Source organism: Staurois parvus, unplaced genomic scaffold (genome assembly GCF_062004578.1).
Source record: "Staurois parvus isolate SC_StPar_1 unplaced genomic scaffold, SC_StPar_1.0 ptg000922l, whole genome shotgun sequence".
NCBI classification, from domain to species: Eukaryota; Metazoa; Chordata; class Amphibia; order Anura; family Ranidae; genus Staurois; species Staurois parvus.
The window spans coordinates 884,578-900,258 of record NW_028318718.1 but is presented as its reverse complement, the minus strand read 5'-3'; the positions used below and the strand labels follow the sequence as shown (position 1 = coordinate 900,258).

Below are 15,681 nucleotides of genomic sequence, written 5' to 3'. Positions count from 1 at the left end.
CCCGTGGTTTTCACGCCTCTCCCAGATAGCCTCAGATTGCCTGTCAGTACACCAGTAATCACATTTAACCCCTTGATTGCCAGGAACACGCTCATACAAAATAAACCTCCATTGCTAATATAGTGTCTGAACGGATCAATATCTGTGATCAGATCAGCACTATACCAGCGTTCACATTAGTATCCCCAAAAACACAGCGTTAGCGGGATCAGCCACGGCACCTGCCAGCACCTGCATTTAGCCCCTATACTTACCCCCCCCCCCTTCTTCCCTAGCAAGTGCAGTGTCAGTAGGTCACTGTGTACATTGCACACAAAACCGCAGTGTTCGTACTTCCCCCATTCACTTCCCAACCCGGAATTCAGGTGGAAACAGCAAATTTAACTACTCCCCTTGATTTTTTGGAGCGGTTTTTCACGGAAGATCTGTATGCATTGATTGGGGATCAAAGCAATTTATATGCACAACAATTTATTGCCACCAACCCAAATTCAAATCTTGCCAGACCATTTACATGGAAACCCATTACAGTTTCCAAATTTTAATTTTTTTGGGGCCTAACCCTCAACATGGGCATTGCTGAAAAAATGAATTGCGGTTGTATTGGTCCACAGAACCGATTCATCCTATGCCCGTGTTCTCTGCTGCCATGGCCAGGCATAGATATGAGAGTATAATGTGTTTTATGCATTTCAACGACAATACACTCTGTCGTCCTCAGTGTGACCCTGAATTTGACTGGCTCCACCAAAACCCAGCCCCTCACAAATCACCTTAACCAAAAATTTGCAGATGTCTATACTCCCCAGCAAAAAATGTATTCTATTTTTATTCAGACCTGAGGCTTCATAAAAAAAAGAACATATCATATATACCTAACAAGGGCCAGCGACTTACTGGTACATCACTGGACTTTGAATGGTTATACCAGGATGATGCTTACAGCAGCTGGCATTATCCTGGTATCATCGTCTCCCGCTACTTGTAAAAGCAATCCTGCAGCAATTAGCCACTAGGATTGCTTTTACATTAAATGACAACTTTGTGTACAAAAAAAAGTTTATTTTCCAAAAACTTGTGGAAAAAAATAAATCTTCCATGGACTCAATATGCCTCTCAGCAGATAGCTTAGGGCAGGGGTGGGCAACTGCGGCCCTCCAGCTGTCATGGAATTACATGTCCTATGAGGCATTAAAAGGCTGACAGTTGCATCATGACTCGCAGAGGTATGATGGGACTTGTAGTTCCACAACAGCTGGAGGGCCACAGTTTTCCCACTCCTGGCTTAGGGTGTCTACTTTCCGAAAAGGGGTCATTTGGGGGTGGTTGTACTATCCTGGTATTTTAGCAGCTCAAGAAATGTGATGGGCAGTCAGAAAGTAAAAGCTGTGTGAATTCCATTATCTATACCATAGTTTGTAGATGCTATAACTTTCACACAAAGCAATCAATATACACTTATTGAGATTTTTTTTAACCAAAAACATGTAGCAGAATATATTTTGGCCTACATTTGACGAAATTTGAGTTTTTTGGATATTTTTTATGACAGAAATAAGAAAATATGTTTTTTTTAAAACGTTTTTGTTTATAGCGCCAAAAATATAAAGCGCACAAATCAAATACCACCAAAAGAAAGCTCTATTTGTGTGAAAAAAAGGACGTAAATTTCATTTATGTACCGTATTGCATGACCGCGCAATTCTCAGTTAAACTAGTGCAGCACTGTATAGCAAACAAATGGTGTAAATTGCAGTATCTATACCATAGTTTGTAGACGCTATAACTTTCAAACAAAGCAATCAATATACACTTATTGGGATTTTCTTTTTACCAAAAACATGTAGCAGAATACATTTTGGTCTAAATTTATGACTAACTTTGAGTTTACTATATATTATTTATAGCCAAAAGTAATAAATATAGTTTTTCTTCAAAATATTTGGTCTTTTTTGTTTATAATGCAAAAAATAAAAAGCACACAGGTGATCAAATACCATCTAAAGACAGCTCTATTTGTGTGGAAAAAAAAGGATGTAAATTTATTTTTTGTACAGCATTGCATGACTGCGCAATTATCAGTTGAAATAGTGCAGCGCCGAATAGCAAAAATAGGCTTGGTCATTAAGGGGGGTAAATCCTTAGGATGGCAAGTGGTTAAATGCTTTTGCTGAGCTGTATTATTGTTTGTGAAACTTTCCCTTGTGGCACAGTAATTAAAGTTTATGGATCCATTTGGGAAGAATTTCCCATACTTCCTGTCCTAGAGATGCAAAAGGGAATGAGAGTTCCCCTCTACAAAGTTAGGGGAATTACACTGTCAACAGAACAATGTTCCTGCTTTGAAAGTTTACCCTCATCTACTGTCTTGGTGACAACTGTAAAATCTTTTGTAGGGAACTGTTATTTTATACACTAGTTGTGGTTTGTTTACATTCATATACAGCCACTACCATAGAGGTCCCATTGCAGACAAGTCCCTAGGTGTGCTTCCTGCCCCTGCAAGGAGGTCAAGAAACCCCAGGATGTTATATAGTTGTTTTCCAGGAAGTATCAGGCAGAGGGTGCCAGCCTGCCATGTGCTGTGTATCTGGGGAGAACTGTATGGTGATTCTGTGAGTATTGATCCAGATTAACAAGGCTGCTATCTATCTAGTTGTTACTGAAGCAGATTAGGTCTGCCTCTGTTATATTTCAACTTCTGTATTGGAACCCTAATATCTCTGTAAGAGAGAGATTTGTGGTTCATTATCATTATTCTATTTACACACTGCAGAATCCTTATAGTTGTCATATATTTATATAGATCAGTGTTTTCACCTGCATAAGACTGTCAGGTGAACTTTCTGTTAATTGCAGTGTATCTTTGCAGCCTCTTTGCTTAAATAGCCTTATTGGTCTGGATCTCCCTTTAGCTAGGATTAGCATAAGGAGCGTTGGATAAGATTAGGCTAGAGGTAGGTTAGGCATCCGACGGCCACTTAGACAGATAGAGGCCCGGTTGCAGTGACAGCCCAGTTTAGGGATAGGGACTAAGAGTAAGGATAGATAGGGCATTTTATCCTTTTAGGTGATGCATCGCTGATCTTCAGACAAGCCGTGCAATCATCCGCATAGAACGTGTTACTTGGATGCCATCGCAGCATCTGAAGTGGAAGTGTGCATCTTATTGACTCTCACCTCTCCAGGGGCCCCTGCAACCGGACTGCGCTATAACCCATGGTTGGAGGTATTCTGTATACTACATGCACATATACCCGGGTATAATTGCAACCTCCCAATTTATGGTAAATTGTAATTCCTGAATGTTATTCTTATGCATCCTGTTTTATGTGGCTGCTTTATATAAACTTTGCATTAATCTCATACAGGTGTGGTGACATGTTTTCATGTTAGAAATATAAGCTGGGTGCATTAATACTGCTATGTATAGTTACTTTAAGTTGTCTACCTGTTACATTCCTAGAAAGGGGTGAGTCTCCTCAATTGCAGGATCCCTATTCTAGGTGGAGGCACTGCCATTTGTATTATCACAACCCCCTCTTCCATATAGCGAAGGCTCAGGATTGCCTACTCATATACAGGTTAGTGCCATAGCTTGTTTGGTGTGGGCCATTTCACATAACCCCCCCCCCCCCAAAACAGGGCTACACTTTGATTTCCCATCACTTTCTCTTTCTGATAGTGGTGGCCACCAGGACACATTGATAAAGAGAATATACACAGCAGGAACACAGACAGCATAAAAAACAAACAAACAGAGGATCTAAACGTTCTCTATACTTTCCAAAATTTAAAAAAAAAAACCTGCAAACACGGACTGGCATACACAATTTCACATGTTGATGCTTGATTTTAACCTCCAATGATAAATGCCTGTACATATGCTGCCTTTTCTCACAACAGTAAAGAATACCGGTTTTGGTGTTTTAGCGCAATGTGGATTTGGTTGATTTAGTTTTAACTTATTTAAAGGTAAGATGTAGCACACATTATATGAACAGAAGTCACAGATGCATCATTACTTGTACAGTATATTGAACATGCACAACTTACTACAGCCACACCATACACATTCAACATAAATGTACAATCATGAATATTAATCTGTGTGCATTAGTATCTGTGATACCAACATACTTTAGAATGTATCCCTGCTGTTTTTCATTTGTTTCAGTAAATCAGACTATATATCAGCCTTTCCCAGCCTTTTCAACACAGAGGAACACTTGAAATAATTGTCTGGTCTCAGGAAACCCCTGCTAAAAATGACTATAACTACAACTCATGGGACATTAGTGTGATGGTCAGTGAGAAGAATGTTCCTTACACTTGTTATTGGGAAGAATGACCCCTGTACAGATAACTAAAAAGATCAATGGTGTCAGTAGGAACTTATCTGGGAGACAGAAATTGCTCATTGCTCAAGGAACCCCTAGCAACCTTTGGAGGAACCCTAGGGTTCAATCCATGGAGCCCTAGTTGAGAAACCCTGCTCTGTATTAGAAACCGAAGGGAGGGGGTGATGTCATTGACTCTGTGTAATGAAAATATTTAGTGAAAATATAGACATATGCTTTATTATACTGTCTCTGTTTGTAGACACCTGATTCAACTGCATATAACAACACATGATGGTGTTGGAATTTTAGGAACTGAATTTGTAAGAATCTCCCAGCCTACAGGTAACTCAAGTGTGCAAACTTCCTACATTGATGTTTAGGTCTAGAATTAATGTTGCTACTGTAGTATCCGTACTGCTGCACTGCTTTGTATGATACCTTTACAGATCTACTGAATTTATGTACACTTAACACATTCTAATACTGATTGAAGATTTTTATTTTTGTTTAAAGACAACATTTTTAGCTGCTGGCTCAGACAGTAGAATGGACAGACACCTCATTAAAGTGGAACTACACTGGATCTGAGCACCACAAAATGAAAACGCTATTTAATTCATTTATTATATACAAGGCATCCTCACCCCCCCCCCCCATCCATCCATTGTTTTGCTGCAAAATCACTTTGAAAAGCACCCCATAGAATTTCTGGCTGTGGCATCTTGAATAAGGGCAGATGATTCATGTACCATTTATTTCCTGGAATCAATCTGCCCTTAACTCATGCAGACAGGAGGGTGTGCTTAGCTGAGAAAACCTCCCCTCCCCTCTTCCCCTCCTGACGACACTTGAGATATATGACATAATTTACTTAGGCATGAAAACCAGGAACTAACTGAAGAAATGTAAAAAAAAAAAAAAGTTTACACCAGGTAAATATTGTATGCCTTCCATTTATTTACTAATGCAAACATCATAAGGATTACAAATAATCAAGCGACCAAGAGAGTGAAGTTCCGCTTTAAAGAAAGACTCCATACAAGGAGCAAAAATACAGCGCAGAGTCTGATATCTCAGTCCAATACAGAAAAGAAATAATCAAGTTAATTTGCCTTAAGATTTAATCAAGTATATATGCCATGGCTGACCACAAAGAGATGATTTCAGATCTTCTTAGAAGAACTTGATAAACACAAAAGCTAGTTGAATTCCAGCCAGCAGAGCCCAGGATGCAGCTAGAGAAAAAAAAATAGTTTTAAGGTACTAAAAACATGGAAAATGCTTTCATGTCTAAAACTGTATGTCTCTTTAGTATTCATACATGGCTTCTTTATTGGAGAGAATACAACACAACCATACTATAATCCTTATCTAATTTCGGGAAGATTGTAGGAAACACTATCTACACTAGGTCCCACTAGGTCCTATAGACTTGAATAGGATGTACCCATGCTGCAGGAGCAGCCAAGTCTATGAGACATTATTGGGCAAGCAAAGGCCGCCTGCCACTAGATTTCTCTGGCCAGGAAGCAGATGGCGCAGGGGCCACTGGAAGAGGTAAATACAAACCTCCGTGGGTAGCTTGTGTGTAACATATCAGATTGTATTGATAAGGGGAATATAGAAGGGGCTAAGGGAATTTTTGGATAAATATATACTTGTACTTTACACCTATTGGTAGGAATTCCTGCACTTAATCATTATTTAGAGCAGTGAGAAAAAGTGAGGGAAAATCCCCTAGAAGTTGCCACCAGAACAGGTGTCCCCATTGCGAAATTTCCCCTCATGTCCTTGTTTGGTCACAGCCATAACAAAATCAATGTGTTTCCAGTTCTCAGTGTCCACCATTCCACAAACAGCCGACTGGAAAGCTACACACACTGCTTGGGCTATTAACAATTACTTATACCTCTATGAAATGACATTGACAATGACAGAAAAATAGGAGCAGGGGCGGACTGACCATTTGGAAACTCAGGCACTGCCCGAGGGCCCGGGGGCAGTAGGGGGCCCCATGAGATGCCCCTTGTACCTTTGTCATAGGCTTTTTTGAGTTTGGGCAAGGACACAGGGGCTCCATGATCTCCTATTGCCCGGGGGCCCCATGAGTTGTCAGTCCGCCCCTGAATAGGAGCTAACAATGTTGCCCTCCATCTGAAAATGCTAGTTTCTGTCAGCCCTGGCTTTAATATTGAGGCGAAACATATCTGTTCTGGCTCACTGACTGACTGGCTCTGTGAAGTTAGAGGATTAGCATGGTAGCTAAAAAAACCTGAATTTTCAGGAGGTTACCAATAGACTACAACATCTAGATTACAACTGTTTTCTCTGGTTTTCTTTGAAGTTTTGTAGACTACAACATTTCTCTCTGGTTTTCTTCAAAGTTTTTTTTTTTAATTGGGTGAATTGGAAAGCATTTTAAATTTTTTCACATTGAGTGTCTACGGTTCCTAGCCGGTGGTCACTGCAGCACCCACCAACACCGAACAGCCATCTTCAGGGACGTGTGCATTGGGAATATTGCAATTGGACTAATATGTGAAACAGTTTGGCCTCCTCAACTAATATAATTGTGCGAGATGAAAATTATTTTGCTGGTCCTTCCTGACTAAACATCAAGGAAAAGTGTACACCTAACCCAGACTTTCTTAACCTTTCCCCTGCTATTTTTCATATGCTTTAGTTAATACAGACTCCATATCAGCTTTTCTGAACCTTTTCAATGCAGAGGAAACCTTAAAAAGATATTTCGGTCTCAGGGAACCTCAGCTACAAATACTATATCTTTAACTCATGATCAGGGCTGTGGGTAAGGGGGTACCACCAGTCCTCCTGTACAGGGCCCAGGCCAGCAGGGGGGCCCAGGCAGCTGGGTGAATCAAATGTGGGCAGGGAGGGTGATTGGCATGGTGGGGGTACAATTACTGGAACCGATCCCCTGTATAGCTCTCTGCAGCAATTGTAAGCTGGCTTCTTCTCTTCCCCTTCCCACTGGCTTTCAGCTGCTGCAGAGAAAGCCATACAGGGGATCGGTTCCAGTAATTGCCCCCCTGTCACACTGTATCACCCTCCCTGTGCACCCTACATTTTCCCATGCTGATCTGGCCCCCTGTGTGCCCCAACCCCCCATTAGTGCTGCCAGCTATCCTCACCTCCTTCCTACCAGCAGCTGCAAGCACAAAATAGGATCCTTCGGGTTGGAGAGTGGTTGAAGGGTCCAGTAAATATGTCACATTTTACCAGCCCCTTTCCTTCCTGGATGAACACAATGAGTGCTCGGTACCGATCACTCACTGTGTTCATTCATAACCAAAGTATAGTAAACTGTGCTTTTTTTGGGGGGAAGGCCCTGTCTGGTTTGCTGTATGGGGCCCTGGGGTTTCTTAACAGCAGCCTTGCTCATGATACATTAGTGTGATGGTCAGCGGGAAGAATGCTTCTTACACTTGTGGTCACTGAGAATCACCCCCTTACAGATAGCTAAAAAGATCAATGGTGTCAGTGGGAACTTATCTGGGAGACAGAAATTGCTCATTGGTCAAGGAACCCCTAGTAACCTTTGGAGGAACCCTAGTTGAGAAACCCGGACCTAGGGGATGCATAATGACAGCAACTATTGATCTTTAAGTTGGCTTTATATGCATGGAATAGCAAGATATTTCATATTAAAATGATAACCGCAATGCAAGGACTGAAAAAGGATTCATGGAATAAAAGCATATCCACTGCCCAGCAATACCCCTTCTATCATTTTATCTGAGAATTTAGATGATACTTAACTAAATTGAGCAACATCACCGTATTTACTAAAGGATTCTTTGCTGAAGAGGAGCTGCAGGGACAGCTTTTCCAAACTTCTAAACTATCAGCTAATTCTTCTACAGTATATTATAGTATACATCTTCATCATCTATAAATCTTACCTGTATGTTTTCCAGCACTTCCCACATAGTCAAAATTACCTGCATCAAATACAAAACAGTAATTAATGGAATGCTAAAGAAATTATTAATATTATTCAAATGTCAAACCCAATAAGTAGTATACTACACCAGGCAAAGTCGGTGAAATTAAATAGACACACACAGCATGGCTCGCCCCCCCTCTCTTCCTCCTCCCAGGATTTGGCTGGCAACAGCCAATAGCTCCCTCTGCTGCCTGAGTCTCCTGTGAGAAGAGAAAGTGAAGGGAGAAGATCTGCAGACAGGACAGTGCTGGATCGTGAGAGGAGGCAGGTAAGTGTTCAGGAATGGGGGGGGGGGGGGGGGCAGTTAGTGGGGCGTTCAAAACTTTTAGCCTTTAGAACCATTTTAAGGGCAACAGAATAACAATTGTATTATTCTCATAAACAGGGAACATGTATTACTCTGTTTGGGGTGTGAATACTTTTGCAATTGGCCTACAACACTGTAGTAAAGTCCTCAATATTTGTGGATACCACCCTTGCAGCTTAATTGGGTGTTTGAACAAAGCACAGGTTCATACCATCAAGAGCTAGAATGTCTTATTTAGGGCGGGTTCACACCTGAATCGCACAGGACCACAGTCCTCATTCCTGTGTGATTCTTGTGAGACTCAGTCTGTTGTGATCGCACTGGATCGAACCAAAAGTAGTGCATACACTACTTTTCAAAAACACACTGTACCAGATCATATGGTAGTATGGTACCATGCAATCTGGTGCAGGCAAATGTTCCACATTTGGGATGTCATTAGGGTTATATTGACACCCGCAGCAGATCACACACCCACAATGCATGCCATGAACGTGAGTTTCCTGTACTGCATTCCAGTGTAAATGAGCCCATAGTTAGGATGTGTAATATGTCCACCACATGGAGAAGTAAGACAGACAATGGTGATGAATCACACATAAAGGAAGACAAAGATGAAGAACGCCAAATACGAAGACCAATGCGTTAGCTTGTACAAGCATGAACAGTGGAAAGTTCTCTGGGCTTTGCGTATCAATGTCTTCTTATAAGGGACACATTCGTGCCTTTTTACTACATTGTGGGTAGGGAGTGCAAAGAAAAGTCCTTTTTGCTGCATGTTGTGGTTTCCTGAGAAATATGCACCTTCCACTGGAATGAATGGTAACACATATCAAACGCATCAAAGCGCAAGTAAATTGTGCTTAAAACATACTGCATCAAGCACACAGAGGTGTGAATGTAACATAAGAAGTGGAATTATTTTTCTACAGCCCCAGACTGATTCAAACCTGTAGTGTAGAGCAAGTCTGATTCTGATAGGTAGTTGAAGCAAAGTAACTAAAATTCTTAATAAGAACTCATTGATACCAACACCTATTGAGTGCTGAAAGATGGACATTGGTGAAGACACTTTGGGGTCAATTTACTACAGATGTTATTTTCACTCTTGCTGACAACCACCCAATTATGTGCAGAGAATATAAAAATAGGATTAATAAATTAAGTCACCGGTCACACCGCTGCAATTTAAATTGCGCACATTGTGTGCAATTTTAGTGCAAATTGTGAAGATTTTATTGCTACTTGTGAAGATTTTCAATGATTTCTTGCAATTTGCAGTGCGATTACCAATATATTCTCTGTATGTGAAATCGCGACAAAACTGCAGAAAAAGTGATGCAAGAACTACTACTGCGTATAAGACTTCTTTTTATACTTAAAAATATACCCCAAAAATTGGGGGTCATCTTATACGCGGGGTATAAAATGTGAACCTTGAGTTTGTTTGGGTCAAGCTGGCAGGATGTGTGGTAATACTGTACATACAGTATACTGCGCTGAGCCAAGCTGGCTCAAAACGGATGACCCTATGACAGATTAATCTGTCAGCCCGCTGGATGTGCGGTATATACAGTATACTGCGCTGAGCCAATCAGTTTCAAAACGTACCGGTACGTCCCTACTGTAATCAGCCCGCTGGATGCGTGTATGTACGGTAGCTGCGGCTACATACAGTATACTCTGGGCCAATCACGGCGAGTGATGTATTCTACTAATGAATACAAAGCCTGCTCGGATTGGCTGAGTCAGAGAGGTGGGCTGATGATGTCACAACCTCAGCCAATCCAAGCAGGCTTTGTATTCATTAGTAGAATACATCGCTCGCCATGATTGGCCCAGCGTATACTGTATGTAGCCTCAGCTACTGTACATACACACATCCAGCGGGCTGATTACAGTAGGGACGTACCGGTACGTTTTGAAACAGCTTGGCTCAGTATACTGTATATACCACACATCCAGCGGGCTGACAGATGAATCTGTCATACGGACATTTGTTTTGAGCCAGCTTGGCTGAGCGCGGTATACTGTATGTACATTACTGCACATCCAGCGGGCTGTATATATACTGTATACTGTATGTAGCCGAAGCTACCGTATTCCCGCACATCCAGCGGTAACCATCTGATTTGGAATTTGATCCATATGATGACTGTCTTACAAACGTATCACAAGATGTCATTCATGAACTACTGATGTGAGAGGATGAACATGAGGATTTTGAAGGATTTGAAGTACTGGTAGGTCATAACCATTTCAATTAAAAAATCTGATGTTTTTAAATGGTGTTGCCTCGGAAGGGGGGTAGTCATATACGGCGAGTATAGCCCAAAACCTATGTTTTAACTGGAAAATTAGGGGGTCGTCTTATATACCCAGTTGCCTTATACGCCGGAAAATACGGTACTTTAGAAATCATGCTGCAGCAAAACGCACAGGTTAAGACCCTGACATTTACATTCATTAGATGTGATTTCAGGTGCGATTTCAATTCGTAAATCACACCTGAAATCGCACCGGTGTGATCGGGCACTAAAAGACTATGTCTTATGATAATATCATAACAAATAGAAAACATTTCTGTACATATGTATATGATATTTATTGTGCCATACCTGCCAAGTTTAGGCCTATCTTGACTTCATTAGTAGCTGTGTTGTAGGATTTAGAAACACCGCACTGTGGAAAGCAAAAAAAAACATAAGCTGTTAGATTGGCTGACTTTTCTGATCATAGGAAATCACACAGAGATTCTAGATTTTTATTATATAAAAATAGCATGGCACAAGTAACTGCTAGCACCAGCATCTATTCACACATGCATATAGGCAGGATTTTCAAAACATTACATTTTAAGTCTGGAAAAATACATCCATACGTGTGTGTGAATATATGCGTGTGCCGGCAGCTACACACATGGCAGGTTTTGTAATGCATTCCTGCAGGCAAAAATACGCTGAAGCTGTGGCTCTTGAGCACCACAACAAAAGATGTATTTTACACTGTATGCCCATATGCTGTACGTAAAATTATTGTAAACCTTCTCCTTGTGAAACAACCCATTCAGTTTAAAGGATAAGATCACCTTTGTAAAAAAAAATTGCACATCTTTTTGAAGAAAAAAAAGTGCATTGATTATGTTTTTACTAAGAGCCTGCAAAGCATTTCACCAGCGACCAGTAGATCACGGATGCAATGCAGGACTGCTGCAGGCTGTCAGTGTAAGCTGTCTGCTCTTACTTCATACATACAGGCATTTACACAATGACAGGGTGAAACAGTGACGTGCCTAATGCACTCAACAGCACCCTGGTACTTCATTGAGAACTACAAGCCGACAGCCACAAAAACTGTCAGTACTTGTAGTTCTCCCATTCATAGAATTCCATCACCCCATTCACAGAACAGATCCACACACGGCCGTGTTTTTTTTTTAAAAACCTGTGAGAACGAATGCAGCCAACACATCTAATCATTGGTAAGCTGCAATATATTACATTTTTGGTTTGGGTTCAATACTGCTTTAATCGGATATAGCCAGGCAGCTACAGTTTTCAGAAGGAGGCCAGCAATGGCAACCCTGTACTTCTGTCATGAAAAAAATCACTGTCAGGTGGTCATGGACAGTAATAGGCATCTTCACAGCTAGTAAAGATCTGACAACCCACAGTCATAGGTGGCAACTGCTGGATTTCTTACCATGAATGGTACCTCAATGGGAAGGCAAATCAACCACAGTGTATGGCATGTTTCTCCTAGCCAGTAGACAATCTAAACTGTCATGTAATGCCTATGGACACCTTGAGAAATGCTTCATTGCTGCCAAACAATCTCAGCCTCTTTTCAGAGAAAAGGTATTTATCACTTACCCCAGAACATTTTTCAGTGGTGTTGTCACACAAACGTACATCACAGAAAAGGTATACATTGGCCTGATTTTGAAACTGAAATGAGCTTATGCTGAAAGCTGCTTCCAATGCATTTCTATTTTGTAACACAGTTGTGGAAACGGGTCCCTGGGGGCAGCTGTAAAGAAGAAAAAACATACAAGAAGTTTTTGGTTACACTGCTGACCAAACTGGCAGGTTTTAGCATGACTTAGGAAAATGAAATATTACTTTTCATAATTAGGTTTTGATTTTTGCCTTGATTGTAAATCAGCAATGATACAATTGAGTACTGTCCGTGATACTTTTTTTATTTGCACTAACATACAACTTTCAGGACAACCTTTCGGGGTATGTCCCCTACTTCAGGGTCCAAGCAGCTTGTCCTGAAAATTGTTTGTTAGTGAAATAAAAAAGTATCACGGCCCGTACTCAATTGTTTCTGTCACAAGTGAACTAATACAGCTACAATCACCTCAAGGAAATCAGCAATGATCTTATTGAACCATTTCATTTCTTTGCCTTTGATAGAGTTTGCCACATTTGACTTAAAGGAAATATGCAATCATGGGGCGCTTTATTAGGGTACTATATATATAGTATAGCATACAGGCGGAGGTCCTATTTAACTATACCCCTTTAAACCCTTCCCTCTGTTAGTGTTTTGCTTGTGCTTGTGTTTTGCCTCTGGCTGGTCTGACACTATTCACAATCAGTATAAGTAGACCGACGGAGAGCACACAGCAGGTCCCACAACGTGACAGCGCACTTCCAGGCCCACGTGAAATTTCATTAGAAATCTCAATAGCAGACTGGGGAACTGCAAATGGATGGTAAGACAGGCGCTGAGGCAGCTAAGAGTGGGTTCCTAGCTGAACAAAATGATGAAGTGCGCACATCAGGAGGGGATTGGTCACAGTTTGCCATATTGGCCCTGGGTGACTTTGTCCCAACGTTACTACCGGCACACTAGCACACAGGGCCAGATCTAGTCAGTATGATATGGGGGTGCAGTAAAAAATGTCAGGGGGGCACAGAGTATGAGGTCTGCAGAGCAGTGTACAAAAACAGGAATCAATAACAGGTACTGGGGGTCAACAGGTCAGAGGGTGGTAGGGCAGTGTACCAATCGACTTCCGCACAACCAGCTTCTAGGAAAATTTCCACACGACCAGCACTGCCAGTTATAGCTGGCAGCACTTATCAGTTCTAAGTGATAAGTCTCTCCGCTGTCAGAACACAATACCTCAGCGGGAGTGATTTCCGCATCCACGTGGAAACCCTGATGTTGAACAAAAAACGACTAATGTATAGACTGCCTTACTGAGCCTACCATAAGGAAGAATTTCATTAAAACCAGCAACTGTTGAGACAATGAACACCTTGGTCAGGTTTAGTTACTGTATATCAATGCATAATGTACAGAGTACAGGGGTTAGGTGTAAGTAAAATACAAAACAACATATGGAGTGCAACAGTTAGGATGAGTACCACATGCACATCAGTGTCCCCAAAGTGCCACCACCTTACACCAGTCGGTCAGAGACTGGCAGAGTGTCCCCTTACATCAGATTCTGGTAGAGTCCCCTTCTTACATCAGAGTCTGGCAGAGTGTCCCCTTACACAAGAATCTGGTAGAGTCCCCTTCTTACATCAGAGTCTGGCAGAGTGTCCCCATACACCAGAGTATGGCACAGTGTCCCCCTACATCATATTCTGGCAGAGTCCCCTTACATCAGAGTTTGGCAGAGTGACCCCTTTAAACATACTTTAACCACTGGTGGGCAAGCTGGCAGGAAAAGGCTTACAAAAAACAATGCCCTTGTTGTCGGCTCTGAACTGTGCATGCAGAGTTCCAAAGCAAGCCAATCAATGAACTGCTGGGCTCAGCCTCAACTTGTGTGGTGGGGTGTGTGAATATAAGCCATGCCTAAAAAGTGCCATGATGTCACTGCACAGGTGCACACCCAGTTCTCTAATTGGCTGGTTGCAGTACTGTGCATGCACAGTTCAGAGCCCATGGCAAGGGTGTTTTTATGGGCACTTTTCTCCTGTCTGTGAACATTTATGGACAAGAGAAAAGTGCCTGTTTTGTACAAACTGTCTATAAATTTATGGATGGTTGGCAACACAGGACTGGGGGTGTACACATGCTGCCACTATGATGTTTTGCTTGGTGGCTGTGGCAGGAATGGTATACTCTGTTGCATTTTGTGGGCGCAGTGCCTGCTGAACATGACACATTCGAGTGAATGGAGCACCTCTGCAAGCACCCCACAACTGCATGCAATGTATGTGGTTCCAGTGCACTAGAGTGGGGTTCTAGGGGTTAACCACTTGCCCTTCAGAGGATTTACCCCCCTTCCTGACCAGGCAATTTTTTGTTTTACGGCGCTGCATTACTTTAACTGACAATTGTGCGGTCATGAATTGCACACCGAAATGACATTTTTGTCCTTCTTTTCCTACGAACTGAGCTGTCTTTCAGTGGCATTTGATTGCCTGTGCATTTTACATTTTTTGCGCTATAAAAAAAAAGTCAATTTTGAGAAAAAAAAAATATTTTTTACTCTTTGCTATAAAACATGTCCAATAAAAAAATTCAAATTACTTCATAAATTTACGTCAAAATGTATTCTGCTACATGTCTTTGCTAAAAAAAATCCCAATACATGTAAATTAAATGTGAAAGTTATAGCGTCTACAAATGGAGGTATATATACTGGGATTTTTTTTTCTTACACTTTTACTAGTAATGGCCGCAGTCAGTGACTTATAGCAGGACTGCGGCGGACATTCTGACACTGGGGGTATCTGGCTTGGTGTTACTGACATCCCCAGTGACAATAATACAGTGATCAGTGCAAAAAAAACCCCAGTGACGCTGTACTAATGGAACTGGACAGGAAGGGGTTAACATGAGGGGTGATCAAAGGGTTAACTGTATGCTGGGAGTGTTTTACTATGGGGCGATGTCTGTGTGCTTCACTGTAATCACACTTCTCTGGATGGCTGTGCTGTGCACAGCCATCCAAAACAGTGTGCCCGAGCTGACAGGGAGGAGGACTGTTAGTAATCAAAACAGTCCTCCTCCCCACCAGAGATCCTCAGAAATCACCGGGCACTGGCAAGTAATTACCGACCGGGATCCGGTGATTGACAACCGCAGCGTGG

The 15,681-nt window shown here is 41.7% G+C and overlaps 1 protein-coding gene across 1 annotated transcript in view; it reads right to left on the bottom strand.

Annotated features, from left to right (window-relative positions):
* Positions 1 to 5,280: 5,280 nt before the first annotated feature.
* The window catches only part of LOC149442016 (uromodulin-like), a 53,768-nt gene continuing 43,367 nt past the window's right edge, over positions 5,281 to 15,681 (bottom strand). The window contains exons 8-11 of the mRNA XM_089656636.1: positions 12,490 to 12,646; positions 11,236 to 11,299; positions 8,267 to 8,305; positions 5,281 to 5,578 (exon numbers count right to left, since the gene is read on the bottom strand). Coding sequence (XP_089512762.1) covers positions 5,517 to 5,578; positions 8,267 to 8,305; positions 11,236 to 11,299; positions 12,490 to 12,646 — 322 coding nt within the window. The 3' untranslated portion in view covers positions 5,281 to 5,516. The remainder of the gene's footprint in view (positions 5,579 to 8,266; positions 8,306 to 11,235; positions 11,300 to 12,489; positions 12,647 to 15,681) is intronic.